This window comes from Sebastes umbrosus, chromosome 14, assembly GCF_015220745.1.
Source record: "Sebastes umbrosus isolate fSebUmb1 chromosome 14, fSebUmb1.pri, whole genome shotgun sequence".
Taxonomy (NCBI): Eukaryota; Metazoa; Chordata; class Actinopteri; order Perciformes; family Sebastidae; genus Sebastes; species Sebastes umbrosus.
In genome coordinates this window covers 10,837,652-10,863,946 of record NC_051282.1, presented here as the reverse complement: position 1 = coordinate 10,863,946, position 26,295 = coordinate 10,837,652, and the positions used below count along the sequence as shown (strand labels likewise).

Below are 26,295 nucleotides of genomic sequence, written 5' to 3'. Positions count from 1 at the left end.
TCCACGGGTCAGGGCTGTTTTGGCGGCAAAAGGGGGACCTATTCAATATTAGGCAGGTGGTCATAATGTTATGGCTGATTGGTGTATATCTTAAAGGACAAATAATTTTCTATGCATCTTATGAAAGAAAAAAAGGGGTTGTCAATTTTAACAATTATCACTAATCGTTTTTCATATTTAGGTAGACTTATCCCTCTGCAAAACTATATCAAGTGAGACTCTTCCTTCAAACTGAATTTGATAATCTCTCTACAGTTATAGCTGAAGAGATGCTTTTGAACTCTAGACACGCTTGTTATGAGTATGGTGACAAACCCAGTATGCTCTGGTTCACCAAGTCCTCTGTATCTCCATTAATCTCAGACATTAATGTCAGTAATGGACTCACTCGTGACCCTCAAGAAATAAATCAGGCATTTTACATTTCACTTTATTCCTCTGAAGAAAGTTTTAACCCTGAAGATCTCCATGGGTTTTTAAAAAAATGTTCCTGCACCTAAGGTCAGTGCTATTGATAAAGTGGAAATCTTGGACAGCCCAATTACATAAGAGGAGATCAACAAGGCAATCATAGGCAGAGTGGATAAAGCCCCGGTAAGGACGGTTTTCCCATCGAATTCCATAAAAAGCTTTCTGTAAATGTAAAACGGCGTCTTTTTAAGTTTGTATCATGAATCGCTTGAGACTGGAATCTTTCCACAAACATTCTAGTTTTTGATGTGTTTCCTCTGTTTCCCTGCCCTTTTGTCTCCTGTGTGTTTTTCCCCTGTTTGTCTAGTCTGTCAGTGTGTTGGGAGGTGTGGCCTTCCTCCTTCTCCTGGGCGGCACTGCTGGAGCAGCTGACAGCAATTAACCTACCATGACTCACACCTGCAGCATATCAACCCCGGTCTTCCTGCCAGTCATCGCCAGATCGTTCCGTCGCCCTCAGTGGTACAAGACATATTCAGGCTCTCTTAGTATATTTGCTTCTTGACTTTGCTTATGTTCGTTTTTGGATTTTTGGACTCACCTTGCTTTGTTCTTTGTTCAGGTTTGTTCACCTGCCAGCTGTCTCTGCTTCCTGGTTCCAACCTGCCTGCTCACTCCTACACGCTGCTCCTCCTCGACCTGGATCCTTACCTTAGTTACTTACCTACCTGTTCACTCTCCGACACCATTCCTCCTCTCGGAGCTCAAGTGGATTCATCTGTTTCTCTGGAAGGATTCCTGGACACCCCCTCCCCGTGCCCCCTGTTACGTGAAATAAGTATTGACATTATTACTGCCACGCTTCGGACCTCCAGGAACCCCAGCCCTGTTCACAGTACCTTTTAATATTTGTGTAATAAATTATCTTTGTTACACCTTTAAAAGACTAGTGTTTGTGTCTGCATTTGAGTCCACGCTATTGTTGAACCAGAACAAAACAGCGTGAAGCCCAGATCTCTTTATTACTTAAGAAAGAAAAAGATCCATATTGCTGTAGTTCTTATCGTCCAATTTCACTCTTAAATGTGGATGTGAAGATTCTCACCCTTCATTTAGAAACTATACTGCCTGATATTATATTATATTATATTATTGTCGAAGTGTCCTTGAGTGAGACACTAAACCCCAAGTTGCTCCCTGGGCGCTTTACAGCAGCTCACTGCTCCTAAATGCTTAGGATGGGTTAAATCCAGAGGTCATATTTCATGTATGCAGCTGTATGTATATGACAAAATGTCATAAAGTTTAAAGTATATCTTCTGACCAAACTGGTATTATCAAAAATATATTTTACAGTACAGTACTTGAGTAAATGACATGTACTTAGTTACATTCCACCACTGCTGATTTACATGTAATGTGCATGCAGAGTTCCTCAGCTCCATAGAGCTGTCAATAAACATACATTGTTAGAGAGGCTACTACATTTTGTTGTGTTCAGAGTTGACAGTTATTTCTGCTTTAACTGTTTCCACCATGAACCTATACACCACTTTCCCTGAAGTCACGTGGTTTCGGGTAAATCATGAGTTGAGGCAGTCTTACTTTCACTTTCACGTTTCTCATCACTGATTTACAAGTCATGTGCATGCAGAGCTCTCAGCTCCATAGCCCTATCACACCACATCAGTTGTGTTAAGAGCAGGAAGGAGGGGTTTGTGAGGGGCAGACCCAGAATCAGGTCTCTATACTGTATATATAGTGAGGACAGGAAGACTTTCTGTCAAAGCAGCCTCATCCACACAGACCAGGCAGAGCTCAAGAGACACGGAACAAAAGGTGAGTTTAAACTATGTACTGTTTTGTGTCCATACTTAAAATCTGAGCATGTAGAGTTTTTATAACAACTTCAGTTTGATATAGTGATATTTCTCGATAAGTGTTTGCTGCTCTGACTTGCTTCTTAAGAGTGCTTGCACACACACACACGCGCACACTCACACGTACATGCGCACACACACACACACACACACACACACATACAAGCACCCCTATAACCTTAAAACCTTAAAGGCAGTGTTGACGATGTTATCCAGTATACACTATTTGTTATATTAGTTGAAATGGTCTTTACACCCTGACAAAGATCCATTACTTATGAGCTCTGAAAAATGGACCGGAAAAGAGCTGTCTACCAATCACTGCCTTGCGGTCCTCTTGGAAAGAACCAATCAGATGCCTCCCTGCCTCCCTGCTCGTGCTCCACCCTTGGCGTGCACCAGCCTGAACTCAAAGCGCGTCGCCGTCACAAGTTTACTGGAGAATGGAAGAGAAAACTCATCCAAAAGCAGCACTGCCGCGGTTACTTGTCATGAGGTAGCTTTGTTGAGTTGAGGTCCTCTCTCCGCTCTGTGTGTGTGTGAAGTAGTTCCGATGCGGTGATGCTCGTGCATGTGTGTGCGGGCGTTGCCTTGGAAGGAGCCCCGAGGGGAGGGGGGGTTTAGACGGAGTTCCTGAGGCCATGCTACTTTCAAATGATGCTAGCTTTCCAACATCGTTGACCCTATCTTCAACTTTAAAACAAGTTTTAACCATCAAACTACTTCTTTGAAGTAGCCAGTGGGGACCGGGCAACATGTCCTCACAATATGAAAACCACTACACTTAGACTTGTGTGTGTGTGTGTGTGTGTGTGTGTGTGTGTGTGTGCGCGTGTGTGTGTGTGTGTATATATATTATTCATACATTTTACTGTATATACAGTATATATAATATATATAATATTATGACATAATTGTGTGTGTGTATATATATATACATACACACATATACATACATATATAATATATATAAATATATGTGTATACTGTATATATATATTATATATAAAAATATAATATACTGTATATATTATATACATACATATATATATAATATATGTATATGTGTGTATGTATGTATATATATATACACACACACAATTAAGTCATAATATTACGAGAAAAAAAAGTTGTGATATTTCAAGAATAATAGAAAAGGTTGCTATAAGTCATACGTGCATGTTTTATCATTTCCATAGAGTATTACAGTTATATAGACTTGTACAAAGTTCACTGCAGTGTGACGTCTTTCCTCTGACCTGCAGCTCTGTGTCGCTGTCTCTGCTTCCCCCTCCCTTAAACACACACCTTTGCTCTGTTAGATTCTGGCGGCCTTTCACGCCATCATGACTGAGCTTTAGTTAAATTAACTTTATTTCTAAAATTATGACTTTTTTTTCTTGTAATGCCATGACTTTATCCTCATTTTTACAACATTTTTCTCAAAATATTCTGACTTTATTCTCGAAATCTCAAAGAACACAGATATGTGGGATATAATTTGAATGTGCAGAACGTTTTTGAACATGAGCAGAAATATTGCTTAAACACATATATGAACTGTTAAAGTCCAGGGGTTTATAAATTAATTAAAATTAATTAATTAAAATTAATTTGTCATTGATGTGAATAGGTGCCACATGTAGGCTACATTTAAAGAGGTTACTTCCCCCCAAAGAAGACATAAAAGAGGATGGAAGTGTAAATCATACCTATGTGTGTGTGTTGACTCAAGTTGATCTTCTGTACAGGAGAATAAATATTTGAAAGTAATACAGAACGCCTGAGAGCCTGACTGCATTATATTCCATTATATTTTGAATTGTCACCTGCCGCCTGAATTTGGTGTTTTTACCGAAGTAAAGATAATTCCACAATTTATGATGGAATGGGGTGTTTCAATGTTACTTGGTAAAGATAATACTATGATTTCCCTCCATTAGTCATTTTCAAAAAAATACTTGTCATGTTCGCTCATCATGTAATTATATTTATGACAAAATATAAAGAAATGAATGCAGGAAAAAATGCAATATCTGCAACATTCCACCAGCAGCAAAATCATCAGGATGTTCCACAAAATGTTTTATGTGCAAGATTTAGTGCTTTTATTTATCCTCTCAAATAATTAGCTCAATCAGCGTGAATGGTAATGTGCCTTTGCAGTAATAGTGTATGTTGTATTTGTCTTAATGGTTTCGTCATAGGCCTACAGCACGACTCTGTAAAGATGAAGAGCAGAAGACATTGATAAAGACAGCAATGGGAGGAGTACTGTCTGTAACCAAGTCTGTACCATCTGCAGCCAATGAGACAGGTAATATTTGAAACAAGAATTGATGTACAGTAACATTAACCATATAGATTATGTTTCAGTTGAGTTTCAAACACTGAGGAAGTATTAAAACATATCAAACTCATCATGTGAATGTGAGAATTAATTATATATTTTTATTTTGTCATTGAGTTTGTGTGAACTCCGTATAACTTTGACAATGCTGCTTCATTGATTACTGCAGTGTAACATACTAATGTCGTTCTCTGTTTATTTTGTTTCAGTGATACCTGAACTCACACTTGTGTTAATTGGTGACGCAAATTCTATTGAGATTGGATCAAAAAACATCTTAATTGACCATGACGAGCAAACAAATGTGGAACAGTTTTCAACCAAACTGTATGATTTGTGTGGTCGGCACATTTCTGTCATTAACATGCTTGGTCTACAAAATATTGACAAATTCCCATTGAATCAGGAAATCCATGCCTTTCTCTTACTGGTACCGCATGGTCTACATAGCAGCCATTACAGTTCAGGAGTGCAGTGGTTAGAAAAAGCTTTTGGGAAAGAATTACTTGCTTATGTAATGACAGTTGTGACTCATGAGTCAGATGAAAAATGTGAAGGTGCATTGACAGACCTGAATGCCAACAGCAGTTTTGTTGAAAAAAGATATCACACATGTACAAAAAGTATGAAGGATGAAAGAGAGATAATAGCTCTGCTGGAAAAAATAGACATCATGGTCTCTGAAAATGGTCACCACGGCTACAGTGGAGTGATGTGTGCTGAAAATAGAGGGAAGAAAGAACACCTGGACCACAAATCCCCCAAAGAAGAGAGGATCAATACCTCAGTGTTTCAGCAAAATCAAACAAGTGAGGTTTTAATCTTTAATGTGTATTCACAGATTACACCAATAGAGGGCGGAAATTGACAAAATCAAAATTAAGTAAATGACTGGATATGTAAATTAATAAATAAATATGTCATTAAATGTACCAAAAGTAACATCATTTAACTTAGTTTTAATCCCCCCGATCTACTCTTCTATTTAATTTTTCCGATTTATTTATTTATTTTTTATTAACTTTTACATTTATTTATTTATTTTTGATATATTTTTTGTTTAAACTTCATTTTTTAATGTATTTACTAATTATTAAATTGTATTATTTATTTATTTATTTGTGCATGATTTTCCCTTTGCATTTCCCCCCATTTATACACCCTGACTTATTTTTTTATGTATTAATTTCTTCATACATTTCTTTATATATTTCTTTAAGCATTTCTGCTTCATTATGCAAATTAGGTGGTTGTCATTCAACGTGGGTCATGGGGTCAACTTTTCATCTATTGGTTGATCGAGATCACAGAGCATAAATTGACTATAGAGTGCTCCAGAGGTGACGTATTTGTGTTGGCCAACCAGGAAGTTAGCATCGCCTCGGGTTCCCTTGACAAAAAGTCAATGGGATTTTTCCATTGGCTTTTGGATTATTGCAGAAAATAAGCTCTGCAGCAAACACACGTTTATAATACTTACACGTTTTGTTCCGTAAGATAATCTCCACAAATGAACACCACTTTTATGATTTTTGAAGAATGAATGCAATCGCCAGACGTAAAACGCTAATGTTAGGCTATAAATGAACTACAGCATGGTCGCATGAGTGCGAGTATACACAACAAGGCTATAAAGGTGGACGAGTTGGTGTGATGACGTTTTGTAGTCTCATTTAGCCACTTTTTATCAACCGCCTCAAATCCATGGGTGAGGTATTTATTGATGTATTTTATGTCGTAGAACAAAACGTTAAAATCTCTTGAGTTTGTGTAAACCACAGACCTTATATCAGGCATCTTACTAAAAACCCATTGAAAGAAACCTTTTGACTTCCAGACGAGGGAACCAGAAATGCTAAAATGCTGACTCATTTCCGGGTTTTAGGACTCATTCCTGTAGCACTCTATGTGCTAGCTAACTAACTAACGCTGTCTGCTCCAACTCCAGTCTTCATTCCTGCTGCTGCTCCGACCGCTACAGGTGTGCAAATCAAACAATAGCTAGCATATAATTGATCCATGCACTCTGACCCCATGACACACGTTGAATGACAGCCCCCTCATTTGCATAATGAAGTAGAAATGAAGAATATGCAAAATAAAGAAATGTATAAAGAAAAGAATACAGAAATATATAAGTTTGGAGGAATAAATATGGGGCAAAATGCAAAGGGAAAATCATGCAGAACTAAATAAAAAAAATAAATACATAAATCAATACATACAATTTAATAATGAATAATTCACAGTTAAATTGATAAAGAAGCAAATTTAAACAAAAAAAAATTATTATGTCACATTTGATCAATTAATGAATTTCTACATTTATTTATTTATTTTTTAGTACATTTAAAGGGACTGTTTGTAACTTTTTACAGGTATAAATCTACTGGGTCGGGTTCCCATGCGCGCTCTCGCATATGCGCGCTCGCGTGTGGCTACGCTTTTCAGACCGCTCCTCTGCCTGCACTGACACAACGCGTTCTCGCTCCACCTCACGTTCATGCGCGCACACTACACACTGCAGAAGAGTTAGTGGCTCTGAGAATATCTAGTGAATGTACAGTGGACGTTTGTGCAGAAATAAATGCTGCAGCTCCTCCAGACCAACAGAGGTTCCGTGTCTTGTGAAGTGACGGGGCTCTGCAGCGGGAAACGTTATCGTCTCCGACCGGGTGCCGGTGTCTCCCTCCGGCTGCGGTCGGGAGGCTGAAGCAGGAAAAGCCAACACTAGGATCAGCACTGATTCATGGAAAGACCTTCGTCTGGTCAGCTAACATTACTGCCGGGCGGCTGGTTAGCTCAGTCGGTAGAGCGAGCGCCCATGTAAATGCCAAGGCTCAGTCCTAGCAGCGGTGGACCCGGGTTTGAATCCGGCCTGTGGTCCTTTCCGCATGTCATTTCTCTCTCTCTCCCCCTTTCCAACACTCTATCCACTGTCCTATCAATAAAATGCTTAAAAATCACCCCAAAAAAAAAAAAAAAATAGCTAACATTACTGCCAAGCAGGTGAAATATAGAGTGATATTGTGGTTTTAGCTGACGTGTGTTGCCTCACTGTTTTGAGCGATGCTCGTTCATGTCTATTTAGAGCAAGCAAGCGCGAGCCCGACGCTGAATTTCGTTGACTTAACGGCCACAGGTGTCGCTGTTAACAAGCATTTCTGAAAGTTACAAATAGTCCCTTTAATGGCATATTTATTTATTTATCGACTCATTTATTTACTTTTGATTTTGGCAGGTTCTGTCCTCCATATGCACCTATGCTGCTTCATAAAGATAATGTGGACAGAACTTAAATTAGAAATACATCAAAGCTTTGACTTTAATCTTTTAAAGCAAGCAGATATTTGAGCGTGAGAGTATAGTAGTAATAATTGTTCTGAAACATAAAATACAATAGCTTTAGGTTAATAGGTTTTAATGCACAAATCTTGATTCTCCAGTTGAATGAATTAAAATTAATCATTCATTTCTGGGGAAACAACTCTTTTTTTAATACCTATTTAGTGATCAATGTTGCTGAACAGGGTGGTTCCAAGATTTGCTTACAGGTTGTGAAAGATTGAATGAGACATCATTATGAAAACCAAGTAATCTTTTTTAACTTTACCTAAATGGTTTGGGGTGTCTTTATATTACCAACCGTGTCAGATTAATTCATTAGGTTATGAGGACCCTGTACAATTTATAGGCATCATCCTGCAGCTGTCAAATCTCTAATATCACAGTAGAACCAAAATCACATCACATAAGTTACACAACTAACCGGAAATGTATAGCCCAACGTGCAAAAAGAAAAAAAAACTAAACAAATAAAATTTCTAGATTATTTCAATATTTTCTTTTTATAGTAAAACTTCAATGTTTTTTTACTGGCCTGAAGAGGGTGCTAGTGGGGTCAACTTTAGGGTGAAAGTAAGATGGTTAACTAATAGTGTTATTTCTAAACCTTGATCTTGTACAATCTGCTTTTTTCTTGCATTAAGCTGCAGTAGAAGATATGGAGGTGGATACAGCTGAAATCAAGGTATGCTCAATAGGGATCATGGTTATAGAACAGCATGCGTTTTCTAAAACTACCCATATTTATTTGAAATTTGGAAATGAGCATGTTGTTTCACCTTGTTTTTATATTTTTGTATTCCTTTATTGAATTGGTGCACCACTGTGTGTTACTGAGTGATGGTATATTTATCTTGTTGCTGTTTTCAATTATTACTGAAAACATTCTTAATCTCAAATGCTCTAACCAGGTGAACTACTGTAAAGGTTATATAAAATCTCATGTTTTCTTAGCAGGACTCACAGAAGACTGATGACAGCACAGGGGGAAAGTCTGAAATCAAGTCTGTATCATCTGCAACCAAGAAGAAAGGTAACATTTTAAGGAATATTTTAATGTAAGATAACCCCAAACTGTCAAAGATAGAGCTAATTATAGCTTTTAACATTCAAAATAACTTGCAATGAACATTAGAAAAACATATTGGTTGATCTGTCCCTCTGGTTCATTGCTGTCATTCAGGTAACTTAGATATGGATACGAGTGGGAACATGGATAAGGTAAGAAACTCCAAATTCATAAGATCTTAAAGACTATTTACTTTATATCCCATTGTGTGACATTATAATTTTCTACATACAGTACATGTTTATTTACTTATTTACCGCAGTCATTGGAGATTTCTGAAGAGATCAACAGGAACAAACAATATCAAAGAGAAGCTGAAACACTGCTTGGCAGACTTCACCTTCAAGACAAACAACAACAGAAGTTGTCACCAGCAGATTTTCTTATTCATTTAGGTCAAGTTTTAGCTGAAGATTGGAGCTGTTTGCATTGTCAGTTTAGACTTGAATAGAGTTTGACTCCATGAAACATCTGGTTGGACACATGGATGAGTTGAAATACTTGCAGATTGCTTTTATTTTGCCGTTGTTCTCTGAATTGGTTTACTATTGTGTGTTGTTGATCTTCTCTCATGGTTTGAACCTGATGTTAAATGAAATTATTTGTTTTCTTAGTGTGATCCAGTGAATGAACCTGATGATGTTGAACACTCAAAGAATGATGACAACAAAGGAGGAGAATCTGAAATCAAGCCTGTACAATCTGCAACCACCGAGAAAGGTAATGTTTTAATGAATACTACAATAACGGGAAAAAAAAATCAAAAATAGAGCTAATTCAGTTTATGACATTCAAAATTGCTTAAAGTTAACATTATTAATAGAAAAAAAATATTTTGGTTTACAAGTACATTGGTCTGACCCTCTTATAATAAAGTTCATTATTCTACTGCAGGTACCTTAGATATGGACACGAGTGGAAACAAGGATAAGGTAAGAAACTCCAAAGTTAATACGGGCATGAGATTTTTATGACTAGTTACTTTATATCCCATTGTGTGACATTATCATGTTCCACATACAATATGTTTATTTGAGGGCTGTCAAAGTTAACACAATAATAACACATTAACGCAACTTGTGATTTTTGGGTTGCAGCTAGAGTGAAAATACTGGCATCATATGAAACTAAAACCTAAGGAATCCATTGGTAGCAACCAATGTTTATAGTAGCTTGTCGTGAAGGAGTCTGAATAATGCTCCACCTTATGCTAAATTTTGATGAGGAGAAACTGGCATAGCCAGTATGTGAGAGATATGTGAATGAAAATGGGTTATATGGGTACCCACAAGTCTCCCCTTTACAGACATGCCCACTTTATGATAATCACATGCAGTTTGGGGCAAATCATAGTCAAGTCAGCACACTGACACACTGACAGCTGTTGTTGCCTTTTGGGCTTGACTTTGCCATGTTATGATTTGAGCACATTTTTTTATTCTAAATGCTGTACCTGTGAGGGCTTATGGACAATATTTGTCATTGTTTTGTGTAGTTAATTAATTTTAAATAATATATATATATACTTACATTTGCATAAAGCAAAAGTCTTGTGAGTCAAGCTTTATTTTGCTGCAACAGAGAGAGTCGAAACCCAGAGAGGAGACCCAGACATGTGGGTAGAGGAATTTTCCAGTTTATTAAAAGATAAGCTAACATTTGACACCATCTGTTGTCAAAACTTCAGTGACGTAAACAGTTTTGACCCTCTTAAAGAAGAGATAGAGAAAGGTCTTGAATGCGTCATAATGGAAGTAAGCAGACTCTCATTGGATAAAATGGAGGAATTTAGGATGAAGCCTGATCAAATCCTCATTGATCAGCTCTGTAACTGCTGCTGGGTAAAGTGTCCATTCTGTGCAGCTGTTTGTACCAACACACTGGAAGATCACAGTCCTGACAAACACAATGTCCCATTTCATCGACCTGCTGGGATCAATGGATGGCACACTAGAGACACAGTGGAACTGGTCACCAATTTCTGGACAACATTAGTTGCAAGTGATAGAAGTTTCTATCCTCATCATTATTCAGATAAGAGCATTCCTTATAAACTGTATCAAAGTGCGAGGGACAAGAATGCTTCATTGTTTCACCTTCATTAGTGATCACCATTAGAACAGCTTTTGTTTTTGACCTATGTCATCAAATTTGAAGTCTCACCTAAATAAAGAGTTCCAATCTTCAAAGCTGAAGTTAGGAACTCTGAATACTGTTTTACCTTGCTTTTATTTTTGCAGTACTCTGCTGTACTTGTACTCAATTGGAGCATCACTGTGTGACATTGATCTTGAGTGTTGTACGTTTATCTTGTTGCTGTTTTCTTGGCGTATACTACTGAAAACATTCTTAATCTCAAATGCTCTAACAAGGTGAACTAAATGAAATCCCCTGTGTTCTTAGTGTGATCCAGTGAATGGACCTGGTGATGATGAACACTCAAAGAATGATGACAACAAAGGAGGAGAGTCTGAAATCACGTCTGTATCATCTGCGAACAATGAGAAAGGTAACATTTTATGAGAAAAAGAGCACAAGTCCAACATCTCAGACTAGATTACTTTTTTGTTTGGAAGTCTGGATAACTTTGAATAAAAAGTTAAAATATTTTTGTAGACAAGATTCGTTTTGTGGAAAAGGGAACTTTGTGAATCTATACATCGTTTTTGCAGATAAATCGAGTTAATCTGAAATGCTAAACTGACCAAAACCAACATATTTTATGTTTGATCCTACAATCTGCTTGTTTTTACATTACCCTGCAGGAGACGAGCTGGAGGAGAGTTCAGCTAAAACAGAAGTAAAGGTGAGATATTTTGGTCCTCAGTAGTCATTGTCATACAGAAGCATTTCTTTTTTTATTGCTACCTATTTTTTCTGAAGTTAAGTCAAATTTTAGCACTAACACCTGAACCTTCAGCTGAAGATTGGAGCTGTTTGAATTGTTAGTTTAGACTTGAATAGAGTTTGACTCCATGAACCATCTGGTTGGACACATGGATGAGTTGAAAACAGTTGCAGCAGAGTCTAATTTCTTCTCACAAAAATATCACACTGCTTGCATTTAGTGCATACTGTTTACCATTGGTTTTATTTTGCTGTTCTCTGAATTGGTTTACTATTGTGTGTTGTTGAATCTTCTCTCATGATTCAAACCTGATTAACTGATGTTAAATGAAATTATTTGTTTTCTTAGTGTGATCCAGTGAATGAACTTGGTGATTTTGAACACTCAAAGAATGATGAAAACGCAACAAAAGGAGGAGAATCTGAAATCAAGCCTGTACAATCTGCAACCACTGAGAAAGGTAATGTTTTAATGAATACTACAATAACAGGAACAAATCAAGAATAGAGCTGATTCAGTTTATGACATTCAAAATTCTTTAAAATGAACATTATTAATAGAAAGAAAAATATATTGGTTTACAAGTACATTGATCTCACCCTCTTATAATACAGTTCATTATTCTACCGCAGGTACATTAGATACGAGTGGAAACATGGATAAGGTAAGAATCTCCAAATTTAATTCGGGCATGAGATTTTTATGACTACTTAATTTATATCCCATTGTGTGACATTATCATGTTTTACATGCAATATGTTTATTTTAGGGCTGTCAAAGTTAACGCAATAATAACGCATTAATGCAAATCCGTTTTAACGGCACTGATTTCATTAACGCAACTTGTGATTTTTGGGTTGCAGCTAGAGTGAAAATACTGGCATTATATGAAACTAGAACCTAAGGAATCCATTTGGACCATCCATGTCGTAGTAGCTTGTCTTGAGGGAGGCTGAATAATGCTCCAAACTTAGGCTAAATTTTGATGAGGAGAAACTGGCATAGCCAGTATGTGAGAGATATGTGAATGGAAATGGGTTCTATGGGTACCCACAAGTCTCCCCTTTACAAACATGCCCACTTTATGATAATCACATGCAGTTTGGGGCAAATCATAGTCAAGTCAGCACACTGACACACTGACAGCTGTTGTTGCCTTTTGGGCTTGACTTTGCCATGTTATGATTTGAGCACATAATTCTATGCTAAATGCAGTACTTGTGAGGGTTTCTGGAAAATATTTGTCATTGTTTTGTGTTGTTAATTGATTCTAATAATAAATATATACATACATTTGCATAAAGCAACATATTTTCCCACTCCCATGTTAACAAGAGTATTAAATAATTGAAAAATCTCCCTTAACGTACATTTTGAACAGATAAATGTGCAATTAATTGCGATTAACTATGGAAAATCATGCAATTAATTGTGATTAAATATTTTAATCGATTGACAGTCCTAAATGTTTATGTACTTATTTACAGCAGTCAGTGGAGATTTCTGAAGAGATCAACAGGGACAAACAATATCAAAGAGAAGCTGAAACACTGCTTGGCAGACTTCACCTTCAAGACAAACAACAACAGAAGTTGTCACCAGCAGATTTTCTTAAAGTAGGTCCACCTGTGAAACAGGACCATGACACATCTGAGAAAGATCTCGCTCTTACTTTTCTTCAGAGGTTGATGATGTTAGACTACAGAGCCAGATATATTCCTGTAAAACAAGACAGTCTTGAGGTGAGCCATTCAAATCCTGTTCCTGTGTTTGACACTGTTGACACAGACCACGATGACTTAGATGTTTTTTACAGCACCAGTGTAGGCTTTGACCAATCAGAACAAACTCATGTGCATCCAATGGATGTTCAAATGGCAATATTTCACTGCTCAGACAGCTTCTTTAAGCAGAACATGATTACAAAGCTATCACAATGTCAGTACGCCTTACCTTTGCTTGTTCCTGACCCAGTCACAATGGATATTGGCTGTCCTCTGTGGACATTCAGACAAATAAGAAAAACATGGAAGATAACTGAAATCAAAGACAATTCAAACATTGTCACCATGAAGAGTATGCCCATCTGCAAAGCAGAGACACCCATGGTGTCATTTCTCCGCCTGGGTTCACTATCTCTGTCTAAATCTCAGCTGATGAACTCTTTGATCAACGACCGTCACAACACCTTCTTCCACAGAAACTGCGCAGGTAGCACCAAGTCTCGACATCTGATGGATGGTGTGGCAGAGATTGCCTGGTACTGCCCTGCTGGAAAACCCACTGATGCCTTCACTGACTGCATTGCCTTCTGTAATCTTCATGGTGATGCTCTGTCGATTGAAAAACAGCGCCACATACTGACTGACAAATCTTCAGTCAATGTCGTTCTTGTTCCAACTCTGGAAAAAGGTGACAAAAGTACTGCAGTTATCTCAGCCCTTCTCAAGTCTTCTAAGCCTCTTATTTGTCTTATTGTTAATGACAATTGTGGTGCTGTTGAGATAAAAAGGGCAAAATACAAAATGGGTCTAAAGGACAGAAGCCAGTCAGATGTTTCGAAAGAACTGAAAAAAATCATTGGAAACATTTTGTCTGGACCACATGCATCCTTCCAGCTTGAAACCATGGCTGAGGTCTCTGGAATCAGAGTGGATGAAGATGATGAAGCCTGTCAAAAAGGAAAATCTGCTGCTATGAAAGTAGTGAACTTGCTTCAGGGGATGGATGTTTCAAAGATCAAAGATACATTTCTCCCTTGTCAAGGTCAACTGTGGCATGAGTGGTGCAAAATAAACAAAGAACAGTATCACCTGAAAGGAAACATTGAGAAGGAGAAATGTGAAAAGCAACAGAAATTAAACCAGATACGACAAAAACAACACACTGCTTCCTGCAGTAAACCGATGAAGTTGTTCATTGAAAGCCTCTCATCTTTGCCATCAACAGACAAAGTCTATTTCCTGAAATGGACTCAGATCTTAATAGATGCCCTCTCCACAGACGATCTCTCTTCAATTCTCCAAAACTATGATGAAAAGTGGACTGAAGTCTTGGCTTTGAAGAAGAAGCATGACAAATCTGATCAGTTAAAAAGAAAGCAAACTGAGCTTGATGAAATATCAACCAAACTACAGTCAGCAACTTTTGGCTTGGAGCACATCTTTAGAGAAATGGGACAGATCTATGAAGCCCATGCATCTCTGCAGAAACAAACAAAGAGGGTACAGACTGACTGGTCTAAATACCCGAAGCTGGCTGCAGAGCTGATGATATCAGGACACCCAATGGAGCTGATGGATGGTGATGCAGGTCACGTACCTTTAACATGGATCTCTAGTCTTTTAAATGAAGTCATTAAGAAACTGGGCAACAAGAGAGTTTTTGTTTTGTCAGTTTTGGGCGTACAGAGCAGTGGAAAATCAACAATGCTGAATGCCATGTTTGGGTTACAGTTTGCAGTGAGTGCTGGCAGGTGCACCAAGGGGGCCTTCATGCAGCTGGTCAAAGTGTCAAAGGAGATCAAGAAAGACTATCAGTTTGACTACGTCCTAGTGGTGGACACGGAAGGACTGCGTGCTCTTGAGTTGGAAGGTAACGCCACTCTTCACCACGACAATGAACTGGCAACATTTGTTGTTGGTCTGGGAAACATGACACTGATCAACATCTTTGGAGAGAATCCAGCTGAGATGCAAGATGTTCTGCAGATTGTTGTTCAGGCTTTCATGAGGATGAAGAAAATCAAACTTTCTCCAAGTTGTGTGTTCGTTCACCAGAATGTTACAGATATTGCAGCTGCAGAGAAAAACATGGATGGAAAGAGACGGCTGCAAGAAAAACTGGACAAGATGGCCTCACTAGCAGCCAAAGAGGAGGTTTGTGATGCTGGGTGTTTCAGTGACGTCATTGCATTTGATGTGCAGAAAGATGTGAAATACTTTGCCCAGCTATGGGAGGGAAGTCCACCTATGGCTCCTCCAAATCCAGGTTATAGTGAGAGCGTCCAAGAGCTGAAGACCATCATCCTTTCTAAAGCTTCCCAGTCTGCCGGGATTACTCTCTCACAGTTCAAAAGCAAAATCCAGGACCTGTGGAAAGCCCTGATGAACGAACAGTTTGTTTTCAGCTTCAAAAACACACTTGAAATTGCAGTATACAGAAGACTTGAGGTCCAATATGGGAACTGGACCTGGGCCCTGAGGAGCAACATGTTGACCATTGAGAATGGGCTTCATACCCAAATTGAAAATGGAAAACTTGAGAAGGTCGAGCTCAATTATCTTCATAAAGAAATGAACAAAACCTTTGGAGAAATCACAAAAGCAATGACAACATACTTTGATGATGACAGAGATAAAGAAATGTTGGTTCAGTGGCGAGGACGATTCGAAAGCAAAATCAAGGAGTTTCATGATGAGCAAGTGAGAGCAGTTAAAAGAAGACTGGATGAAGTTATCCAGCAGAAGAACGCTTGTAAAAAGCTAGATGATAAGAAGACAGAGTTTGAGAACAAGCTGCTACAAAAGAGCAAAGAGCTCGCTCATCGGTTAAAGGACAAGGCAAAAGATGAAGAGGAACTTAAAAAGCACTTCAACTCTGTTTGGAGTGGCTTGGTTCGTGAACTAACTGCAGGTATAACACCTATTGAGGACATCAACTATGAAAAAGATCAGTCAATTATCCTTCAGGAGATTGGGTTTGAATGGTCTCTCATAGCTGAATGTGAAAGCAGTGGCAGATTCAAAAAAATATCAGAGGTTGGAGATTACGTTCATTATGTATCTCTCAGCAAGCACCAAGATCTGAGTAACACAGAAAAAGGTATCCTTGACCGTTGTTCAGAAACCTGGACAAAAGCAAAATATACCTTTAAGGGGTATTTTCAGTTTGAAGAACAGCAACTGATCAGATCCTTCATTGATGATGTTGAAAAACAGTCCCTTGATGCAATCAAGAGCAAACCTGTAGCTACAAGAGGCTACAAATCAACTTTCTTGCAGGAAGTGGCCAACCATGTGAAAGAAAAGGTGACAGAATTTGAATCAAAGAGGAAATATGCTCTGAAGAAGGAGTTTACAGTTGATCTCGTACTGTATGTGTTTCACAGAGCAGGGAGATGGCTTACAGAGTCCCACAAGAACTTCAAAGAGAACAACGATGCACTCGCTTATGTAAAAAGCAAGAAAATGCAATATTACAACATCTTCAGAAGCTTCTGCAAAGGAAACTCGTCTGCTGTTGTGCTTGGAGAACTGATCTGTGAGAAACTGAAGAGTTCCACTGTTGAGGCCGTCTGTAACAAGACTGCCATGGATCTCGCTGGAGAGATGAGGTGTAGTTTCCCAGCATTCAGTGGGAACAGGCTGAACTTCGAGAAACACGTGTTGAAGTCGCTTGCAGAGAAAGAGGACTTTGATGGTTTTATCACGTACATCCGACACCCAAGGAGACAAGTTGAGACTTTCATAAAGGAGGAAGTACAGAAATACATCTTCACAGACAACACAGATAAAGCCCAGAACATACTGAAGAAAAATGTTGAAGACATCAAAAATCTTGTGAGTCAAGCTTTGTTTGATGCAACAGAGAAAGTCAAAACTCAGAGAGGAGTCCCAGACATGTGGATGGAGGAATTTTCCAGTTTGCTAAAAGATAAGCTAACATTCGACACCATCTGTTCTGAAAACTTCAGTGACATAAACAATTTTGACTTTCTCAAAGAGGAGACAGAGAAAGGTCTTGAATCTATCATAAAGGAGATGAGCAGCCTCTCACTGGATAAGATGAAGGAATTCAGGATGAAGCCTGATCAAATCCTCATTGATCAGCTGTGTAACTGCTGCTGGGTAACGTGCCCATTCTGTGCAGCTGTTTGTACCAACACACTGGAAGATCACAGTCCTGACAAACACAATGTCCCATTTCATCGCCCTGCTGGGATCAAGGGATGGCACACTAGACGCACAGTGGAACTGGTCACTTCTTTCTGTACAACATCAGTTGCAAGTGATAGAAGTTTCCGTCCACGTCATGATTCAGATGAGCGCATTCCTTATAAACTGTATCAAACTGCTGGAGAGAAGTATGCTACATGGGAGATTACTCCTGATGCGTCTAAGCTGACATACTGGAAATGGTTTGTATGTCGATTTCAAAATCAACTGGAAGACCATTATGAATTAAAATTCCAGGGCAGAGGAGAAATTCCCAGTGAGTGGAGAGACCACAGTAAACAAGAAGCTATTGATAGTCTGGATGAAATGTGCAACCTGTGAGTGAACCAGAAACAACCAAGCTCTACTCAAAGTAACAGAAACCCAGAGTGTCTTTAACTGTTCAAAAGAAATCATTTTTGATTCGATTGAAGGAGTGCAACAATATCAATGATGAGGATGAATCCTTTCAAAAATGACTGAAACAGTACCTGTTTATAATTTAATCAATAGTATTTTAATTATTTTATGTATAGAGAGATTGAGTTGCAGTAAAACATTAAGTAGTAATCATTCCTGAAAATGACCTAAAGCAAAGGAGAACATGTGTAATTACAAAGGACGTGTTTGTTAGCCATTAAAGGACGACTGTAAAAAGTACAAGAACGATCAGAATTCATCAAAGGTTTTTCTTTAATTAGAAATATTTTTATTATTATTATTTTACAAGATGATTAAGATGCATGATTTGTTTTTTTCTTTGAATATTTAAAGGACATTTTTTAAAAGAAGGAATGAAGAAGTTTCTAGGTTTTCAGATATTATGGAGACATTTTCATTCCTCTAAAAACGGGAATGCAAGATATGATTTGACTTTTGTTTTTACGTTTTTACTTTTATGTGAAAATCTCATCAAACAGAAATGACATGAAACTGTAAGTTGTTTGCTTTTCTAAAAAAAATTGATCAAGGTGCAAAATGAGTTCTGAGAAGTATATTCTTCATTCATCCAAAGATGTGTATTTTTAATACAAGATGCATGAAATGTTCTTCTCACACTTTAAAGAGTAAATAAAGATGTAGGATGTTAAGCTGAGGCATGTTGACAGACGTGTACTTAGTTTAATTCATTCGAAATGAGAAATGGCAGCCATAATTGGTTGTAATTTAAATTTTCACTTTTTTTTTTCTATAATACAGATCTCATTAAAATGCATCATAACAGGCAACACACGTTTTGTAGTTTTGATTAAAGTTGTATATAAATATCTCTGTAATTGTATTTTTTGTAAACTATCTTTTGAAGGGTTTTGAAAGAATTTTTCAATAGATTAAGAATTAGTTATGAGGTGGATGTCCTGTTATTGAATTAATGAAGAGTTGATTATGAAAATGCATGAAACTTGTATTTGAGACTTGTTGAGTTACACGAAAAGGGAAAGAGTTGTGAGAAGTTGACATTATGTAAAAATGAAAGAATGTATTTTTTTTTATTGTTAACCATTTAGCTATTTGTTGTGCAACTCATCTGAAAATCATTTTTACACAAACATTTTCATCGTACTATTTTGTATGTTTTTTTTCTTCAAGAATCTGATGAACAATGCTTTATCTTTATGAATTTCTTGGAGTATTCAACAATTTTTATACTTATTACTTATACTATCTCTTTTTAAATGATCTCATTACAGTTACTTTTTACTACTGCCAATATTGGAATTGTTTTTGTTGTTTGATTTATTAGACTCTTGTCATTGCTACAGTATATTGATATTTATAATTACTAACAGAAATATCAGTCTTTATGGAAAAAAATGGGATATTTTCTTTTTCTGTAATAAATCAGTCAATGGAGTTCATGCCTCGTCTGTCATTAATGAGTATTATGAGAAGACCAGATTTTCTCTTGACCCAATCTCAAAATATGTCTAAGATCTGCCACATACTAAATCAAGTGCATTTTATTTATGTAACCCAAAATCACAAATAATGTTAATTTTGTTAGGTATTTTTAGATTTAGTCTTAGTCCTGTGATCAAAAGTTCATGTTAGTTTTATTCATAGTCAATTCATCCTTTTTATTTTTAATATCCTTTCACATTCACGTTCCAAATGTTGACCAATAGGAGCACAGAGGCTCCTCCATGCACGACTGTAAATATGGCTAAGCAAAAGAAGACTGATGCAGTTGGTGCTGCAAGGAGGAACAATTGTTGTTTTCCTCTAAGTCACAAGGTTTAGGGGAAATAGAGCTCCTTTGTAAAACAAAGGAAGAAGATGGTAAGCTATGATTGGTCTGGAACCACTGGGGGTCAGGCCTATGTTCCCTCAGCACCTATGATTTTTTTCCCATCCAAATTAGGCTCTATGTTCCCTCATCTCCCTGTTCCCTCAGCATCATCCCTGGCCCATGTTAAAACCTGTCTATACCTTTTTGAGATATCGCGCTAACAATATCCGATAACAGACAGACAATCTCGCTAGTACTCGATGCCTTCAGTGGTTGGGTTGGTTAGGCTTAGGCATGAGGAGTGAGATCGGTAAGGGTTAGGGTAAGAATATCAGGGTAAGGGTATGGGGTCTTTAGGGGGAGATAGCAGGTCAGCAGTAGATGTCACATAGAAGTGGTGTACATCATCTGAAAGCTAACTGAAGATTAATTTGAGATGCAGCTCAGCACTGTGTGTCAAGTTGTGCTAGTCATAAATCAGAAATAAACATGAATTAATGAATTGATTCAAATAAATTTTGAAAGTTTCTAAGGGCTTAGAACATTATGATAAAAACTGAATGGGATTAGCATAATCATGGCATGTCTGTAAAGGGGAGACTCGTGGGTACCCATAGAATCAATTTTCCTTCAGATATCTTAAGGTCAGAGGTCAAGGTACCCTTTGAAAATGGCCATGCCAGTTTTCCCTTGCCAAAATTCAGCCTAAATTTGCAGCATTATTTAGCCTCCGTCCCAACAAGCTATATAAATTAAATTTGCAGAAAAGTGAATTATTTCCGATCAATGAGGCAGCGCGTAAATATCCCTCTGCCTCACTTCCTCTAAAAATGACTCACCTATTTACTTACTAGGCATTAATGTAACTAATAAATGTTCTAATCTCTTTGCAGCTAACTGTCTTACTCTTATGGACCAGGTGAAGTGCAGTCTAAACCGCTGGATGTCATTAGGCCTACCACTGTCAGTTGCAGGTCGTATTAATTACATACAGATGAATATCCTCCTGAAATGTACTTATCTATTCAGATTCAGATTCAGACATTTTTATTGATCCCAAGAAGGGCAATTCATTTACAGCTTACCCATCATAAACACACGGACAACATCCAAAAGGTTATGTCAAGCACACATCAATAAAACTGACAAAGAGAGGTCGGTGAAGGACAGCAGATAAGTTAATAAAATATAATAATAAAATGGATAAAAAGAGAAAACAAATAGATAATAGACATTGCTACATGATTTATCATGTAAGGGAACTGCCATTAAAAATCTCACATGAAATGACTACCGTCTGAGTTTAATAACCTGATAGCAGAAGGAATAAAAGAGTTGAAGTAACGGTTAGTTCTCCTCAGAGGTGACTGATAACGGCGGCCTGAGGGCATCAATGAGAAGTCATGAGACAGAACATGAAGAGGTTGGCTGATAATATTCTTTGCCTTCTTTACCACCTGATTCTCCCAGAGGGAACATAGGTCTCTTTGTTGGACTCCAGTAATCTTGGAGCAAACCTTAACAATGCTTTACAGGCTGTTCTTGTCCTTAATGGTTAAGCCACTGAACCAACAAATAAAAGAAAAGGTTAAAAGACTTTTGATAAAAGAACAATAAAAGTTACTTAAGATCCTCTCACTGACATTAAAAGAGGTCAGCTTCCTCAACAAATAGAGTTTCTGTTGACCTCGTTTGACGATAGACTCCGTATTAATATGAAGCCGAAGTTTACAATCAAACACAGTTCCAAGGTATTTATACGACTCCTCAATCTGAACATCTTCACCGTGTATGAGACTAACTTTGTGTTCCGTATTGTGTCTGAAGTCAATGATCATTTCCTTTGTTGTGGAAACATTGAGGTGAAGATAATTATCATCGCACCATTTAACAATCTCAGGTAATGAAGGACCATGATCAGACTCTGAGCCTTGAAGTAAAGATAAGAGGACACTGTCATCAGAAAACTTAACAAGAAGCCTGTTCTCCTGAGAAGACCTGCAGCCGTCGGTGTACATGATAAATAGGAGGGGTGACAACACACAACTCTGAGGTGAACCTGTGTTTTATACGGATATTTTGGACATTTGTCCATTCACGAAAACCTGCTGGACCTTCACAGTAAGAACATTTTGAATCAGCATGAGAAGCCGGTCTGGGAGATTAAAATAAGAGGCAAGTCTCTCAATCAAGATGTGAGGCTGCATTTTGTTAAAAGCAGAGGAAAAGTCTGCGAATAAAAGTCTTACATGAGCTCCAGGTTTTTCTAGATTATACAGTGTCCAGTGTAAGACGTTTAGCGTCCTCCACGGCTTTGTCTGGCTGATAAGCAAATAGCAGGGAAACGAGTTTTCTATTAATAGAAGACACAATAATATCCTTTCAGTGTAAAATAAATGAAGCAGTATTATTTCATCCTTTAACTGGAACCGTAAGTCGCTTTGACTTTCAATGAAAACATTCTAATATTAAAAAAAAAGGCAGGAGGGATGTCAGCTCCAAACCTTTCGGTGTATTACTGGCTGCTAACAGAAGCCCAATTCTGCCCCGGCTCTACGAGGACCCAGGAGCAGATACACTATCTTGGTACACACTTGAGTCCCTTTCATGTATCAAAATCTGGTTACAGCTTAGACATCACTTTGGCTGGACTCTTTTCTCCTTAAAATCTCCAATTCATTCAAATCACTGATTTAAACCCTCTCTGCTGGACAACACCTTTGTTGACTGGCACAACATGGCCTTTAAGTCATTTGCTGATCTCCATTCTGATGGAATTTCTTTTATTTCGCGATCTCTGTGAAAAATGTAAATGATCTAAAAACTATTCATTTCGCTACTTACAAATTTGAGAATTTGTGCACAAAATGCTCCTTCAGGTCCCTGCTGTATCCTCTGTGATTGTATTTTAGAGCACATTTTTTCTTTTAAAGGCATAATTTCTATCATATGTAATAAGCCTATACAGAAGCTACATTTCAGTCTTATGTCTTTTAAAGCTGACTGGGAAACATTTCAGATAGTCTTTAGCATTCTACTTTATTCAGATTAGATCCTGATGGGCAGGTTGGCACCTTGCATGTCAGCCTCTGCCATCAGTGTATGAATGTGTGTGTGAATGGGTGAATGCTGACATGTAGTGTAAAGCGCTTGGAGTGGTTGAAATGCAATATAAAACACTACACTGTAGTCACTGGACAAATCAAAAACTGTCAAAACTGTTTTTTGAGGTGAGCTCTGCATGCAACCACTGAAAATCAACCCCAGCCAGCCAGTCATGCTCAAATGTTCTGGTCATACAGCAAAATCTCCTGTGTCGGTAGAACAGTTCATTCATGCCCCCTGCTGGCTATTTTTGGTGTCTCGTCTCCTACACTTTCCCTCTCAAAAGCAGAGGCAGATTGTATTGCCTCCAGCTGTCCAGTGCTCCTCAAACTGACTAAACCACCCTTCTTTACTCCCCTTGTCTTACATCTCCTGTGGGATGTAAGAATCATTATTCAGACTACAGGAGAAGCTTACACAAAGTATGTCATTGCTCACACAAAGTTATTTTACAACCATTTCTGTTTTGTTTTTTTAATTAATTATACATTTTATAATATTATTTTTTTTATATTTATTTGTTTATTTATTACAGTCATTATTTGTTGTTGTCTTTTTGTTTTTGAAAAAACTAGGAGCAGGTTAAATTAAAACCGAAAGCTTGAGACTGAATCAATGTCTCTGTCCTTTTTTGGACTAACTTTGGTAAATACTTTATGCCTTTCTAAAAAAAAAAACGTGAACTGTTGTTGTAGCTCTTGCTCTGCAAATAACAAGTGTTCAGCGTTGACAGCAGTATGTGCTTGGCAGTGTTTGAGTAGAGTGACCTCTAATGGTCATTGTTGTTTTCCTCCAAGTCACAAGGTTTAGGGGAAATAGAGCTCTCTTGCTTTCACTTTCACACAAAGTAAGGCAGCTAAATCAATAATCACAAAACTAATTATACTGATGTAGCTGTCTTACTTTCACTTTTCCTCTTGTCATCACTGATTGACAGTGGTGGAAGAAGTACTCCGATCTTTACAACAGCATAAAAATACTCAGTTACAAGTAAAAGTCCTGCATTCTAAATGATACTTAAGTAAAAGTACAAAAGTATAAGCATCAAAATATACTTAAAGTACCGAAAGTAAAAGTCCTCATCATGCAGAATAATATATATTATATTATTGGATTGTATTTATTGATACTTTAATGTTGCAGCTGGTAAATGTGGAGCTACTTTATATACTTAATAATTACTCAATAATACATCAAAATGTATTAGCTGGTTTATTTGTATTGAGAATCTGAATCTTCATAGCATTTAATAAAATGTAATTAATACTGTCAAATAAGTGTAGTAGAGTAAAAAGTAAAATATTTGCTTCTGAGATGTAGTGGAATAAAAGTATAAAGTAACATAAAATGGAAATACTCAAGTAAAGTACAAGTACTTCAAACTTGTACTTAAGTACACTACTTGAGTAAATGGCATTGACACCACTTCTGATTTACATGTAATGTGCATGCAGAGTTTCTCAGCTCCATAGAGCAAATTCAATGACTTCACTCCAATATCCAACTATGCACTTAAACATTCTTTGTAACATACTTACATTGAGATTATTCTGGTTCAAGGTTAAGAATGTCTCTAGATGTTTTATTTATGTTGTTATTAGTTCAGATCATTTCAGTGACTTCAGTGTGTTTTCCTCTTCTGTCTGTTTGCAGGTCTGCAGTCAGGATTTGTCACTCTGCCCCGCCTCTCTCGCCTTGACAGACAGTTTCAGGATGGAGACGTCCGGAAAGGGTCTCTACCAGACAGCGGTGGCTTCATGCTGACACGTTCAGACTCCCTCACCTCGTTCACTGTAGACCTTGGCCCCTCCCTTATGACTGAGGTACTGAACTTGATTGACAACCCCAGCTGCCTCCAGATATCCAATCACAGCCAGGCAGCAGGTGAGGAAGAAGAAGGTGAGGAAGAAGAAGAAGAGGATGACAGCTCACTAACAGAGACGCCTGTGCAGAGCCCTGGGGCGACTTCACCCAACCCTTCCATGGGTAGTGGGTCATTCAGCAGGAACATGAACAACAGGGGGCGCTCTGGTAGCTCCAACTGGGCAGAGCAAGAGGAGGAGAGGAGGTCACTGAGGACGCCAGATGAGTGCACTGGGTCTCCTCTGAGAGCCGAGCCTGCGATTGAGGCAGAAAGGTTCCAGAGGGCAGCTGACGTGCTGTCTCGCCATTACGGTGGCGGGTCCTTTACACAGGGAAGGAGGATGAGCAACGACACCACCTCGCCTGCTTTTTCCCAAAGCCGTAAAACACCGTGTGCCTTTTCTGAAGAGGAGGAAGAGATCAAAGTCTAGATGCTGAAAGTCTTTCTGGAAAAAAAAGCAGTGACTTCATTGATCCAATAAAACCGCAGAAACCGTCCAGTGACCTGAGTTCTGGGTTCAAGCCAGAGAGGCTGAACAGTGTGATATTCTGTTGTTCCTCCACAGAAACATTCCTCCTCTTCTAACATGCAGCCACATGAGGGCGTCATTGACTAACTACCAGATCCCGTTCTGTATTCCGTTTCTGCAGGATGGATGCTTGATGCTGATCTTGACCCTGGATGATTTTATAGATTATTTAAACTACTCTAAAGATAGAAGTCATTGAGTGAGTTTAACACCACAAAATGGATTATTTTCAACACAAACTATTAATAATGACTTTTTAGTTTTAACAAAGATTTCAAAGTCAGTGAAATATATCCCACCTGCATTAATCATACTCACAACAGTTGACTGAATATACTGTATATACACTGTACATAATCACTCACTACATAATCATGATGTTCAACAGCAAAATATATTTTACATAAATACAGATGTTCAGGTTCAAAGGTCCGAGGCGTCAAGCTGAACCTGATATTTGATGAACAAAGATTTATAACCACCGTGATAATTGTGAATAAATGAACTGTAATCAGGAATAATGGTGTGATAAAACCTAAGATAGTTGTACAATTACAGCTGATATTCCTCTGAAGTCTATGTGATCACTGCACCTGTAACATGTATATAGTACTGTTTATCAAGCTTTTATCAGTTTTTTTTATCAAAAATGATATGGCTGATGTAATAAAGGCCTGCTCTGAAATGTCTGCTATTTTTTTTTTAAGAAAAAAAAAAGTTAAATCTAC

At 37.8% G+C, this 26,295-nt stretch overlaps 2 protein-coding genes and 1 long non-coding RNA gene across 52 annotated transcripts in view; 2 read left to right on the top strand and 1 right to left on the bottom strand.

The window, feature by feature from the left end:
- LOC119501887 (interferon-induced very large GTPase 1-like) overlaps positions 1 to 26,295 on the top strand; it is a 342,733-nt gene that overhangs the window by 10,100 nt on the left and 306,338 nt on the right. For 34 of the 50 annotated variants that reach the window (XM_037792613.1, XM_037792611.1, XM_037792610.1 and 31 more), the window contains 10 exons: positions 2,204 to 2,250; positions 4,499 to 4,608; positions 4,851 to 5,450; positions 8,631 to 8,671; positions 8,941 to 9,019; positions 9,170 to 9,207; positions 9,318 to 9,455; positions 9,670 to 9,775; positions 9,950 to 9,987; positions 11,459 to 11,564. In XM_037792613.1, the coding sequence (XP_037648541.1) occupies positions 4,554 to 4,608; positions 4,851 to 5,450; positions 8,631 to 8,671; positions 8,941 to 9,019; positions 9,170 to 9,207; positions 9,318 to 9,455; positions 9,670 to 9,775; positions 9,950 to 9,987; positions 11,459 to 11,564 (1,201 nt within the window). In that variant the 5' untranslated portion in view covers positions 2,204 to 2,250; positions 4,499 to 4,553. Of the gene's footprint in view, positions 1 to 2,203; positions 2,251 to 4,498; positions 4,609 to 4,850; positions 5,451 to 8,630; positions 8,672 to 8,940; positions 9,020 to 9,169; positions 9,208 to 9,317; positions 9,456 to 9,669; positions 9,776 to 9,949; positions 9,988 to 11,458; positions 11,565 to 11,820; positions 11,862 to 12,251; positions 12,364 to 12,535; positions 12,568 to 26,295 lie in introns of all 50 variants that reach the window. The other 16 variants (XM_037792621.1, XM_037792603.1, XM_037792609.1 and 13 more) reach the window with 15 other exon arrangements.
- Positions 386 to 15,061, bottom strand: LOC119501940. Its single transcript, XR_005209967.1, has 3 exons — positions 14,905 to 15,061; positions 2,918 to 2,924; positions 386 to 396 (listed from the first exon to the last, which is right to left on the bottom strand). It is a non-coding gene; the product is annotated as an uncharacterized LOC119501940 (long non-coding RNA).
- Positions 13,409 to 26,226, top strand: LOC119501918. Its single transcript, XM_037792697.1, has 3 exons — positions 13,409 to 13,519; positions 20,963 to 21,043; positions 24,828 to 26,226. The coding sequence occupies exons 2-3, from the start codon at positions 20,980 to 20,982 to the stop codon at positions 25,466 to 25,468; spliced, it is 705 nt and encodes a 234-aa protein (XP_037648625.1). The 5' UTR covers positions 13,409 to 13,519; positions 20,963 to 20,979; the 3' UTR covers positions 25,469 to 26,226.

Coding starts and splice junctions, on each gene's coding strand:
- LOC119501918 (XM_037792697.1), top strand. CDS start 20,980: ATGGACCAGGTGAAGTGCAGTCTAAACCGCTGGATGTCATTAGGCCTA. Junction 21,044..24,827: donor CCTACCACTGTCAGTTGCAG/GTCGTATTAATT, acceptor GTCTGTTTGCAG/GTCTGCAGTCAGGATTTGTC.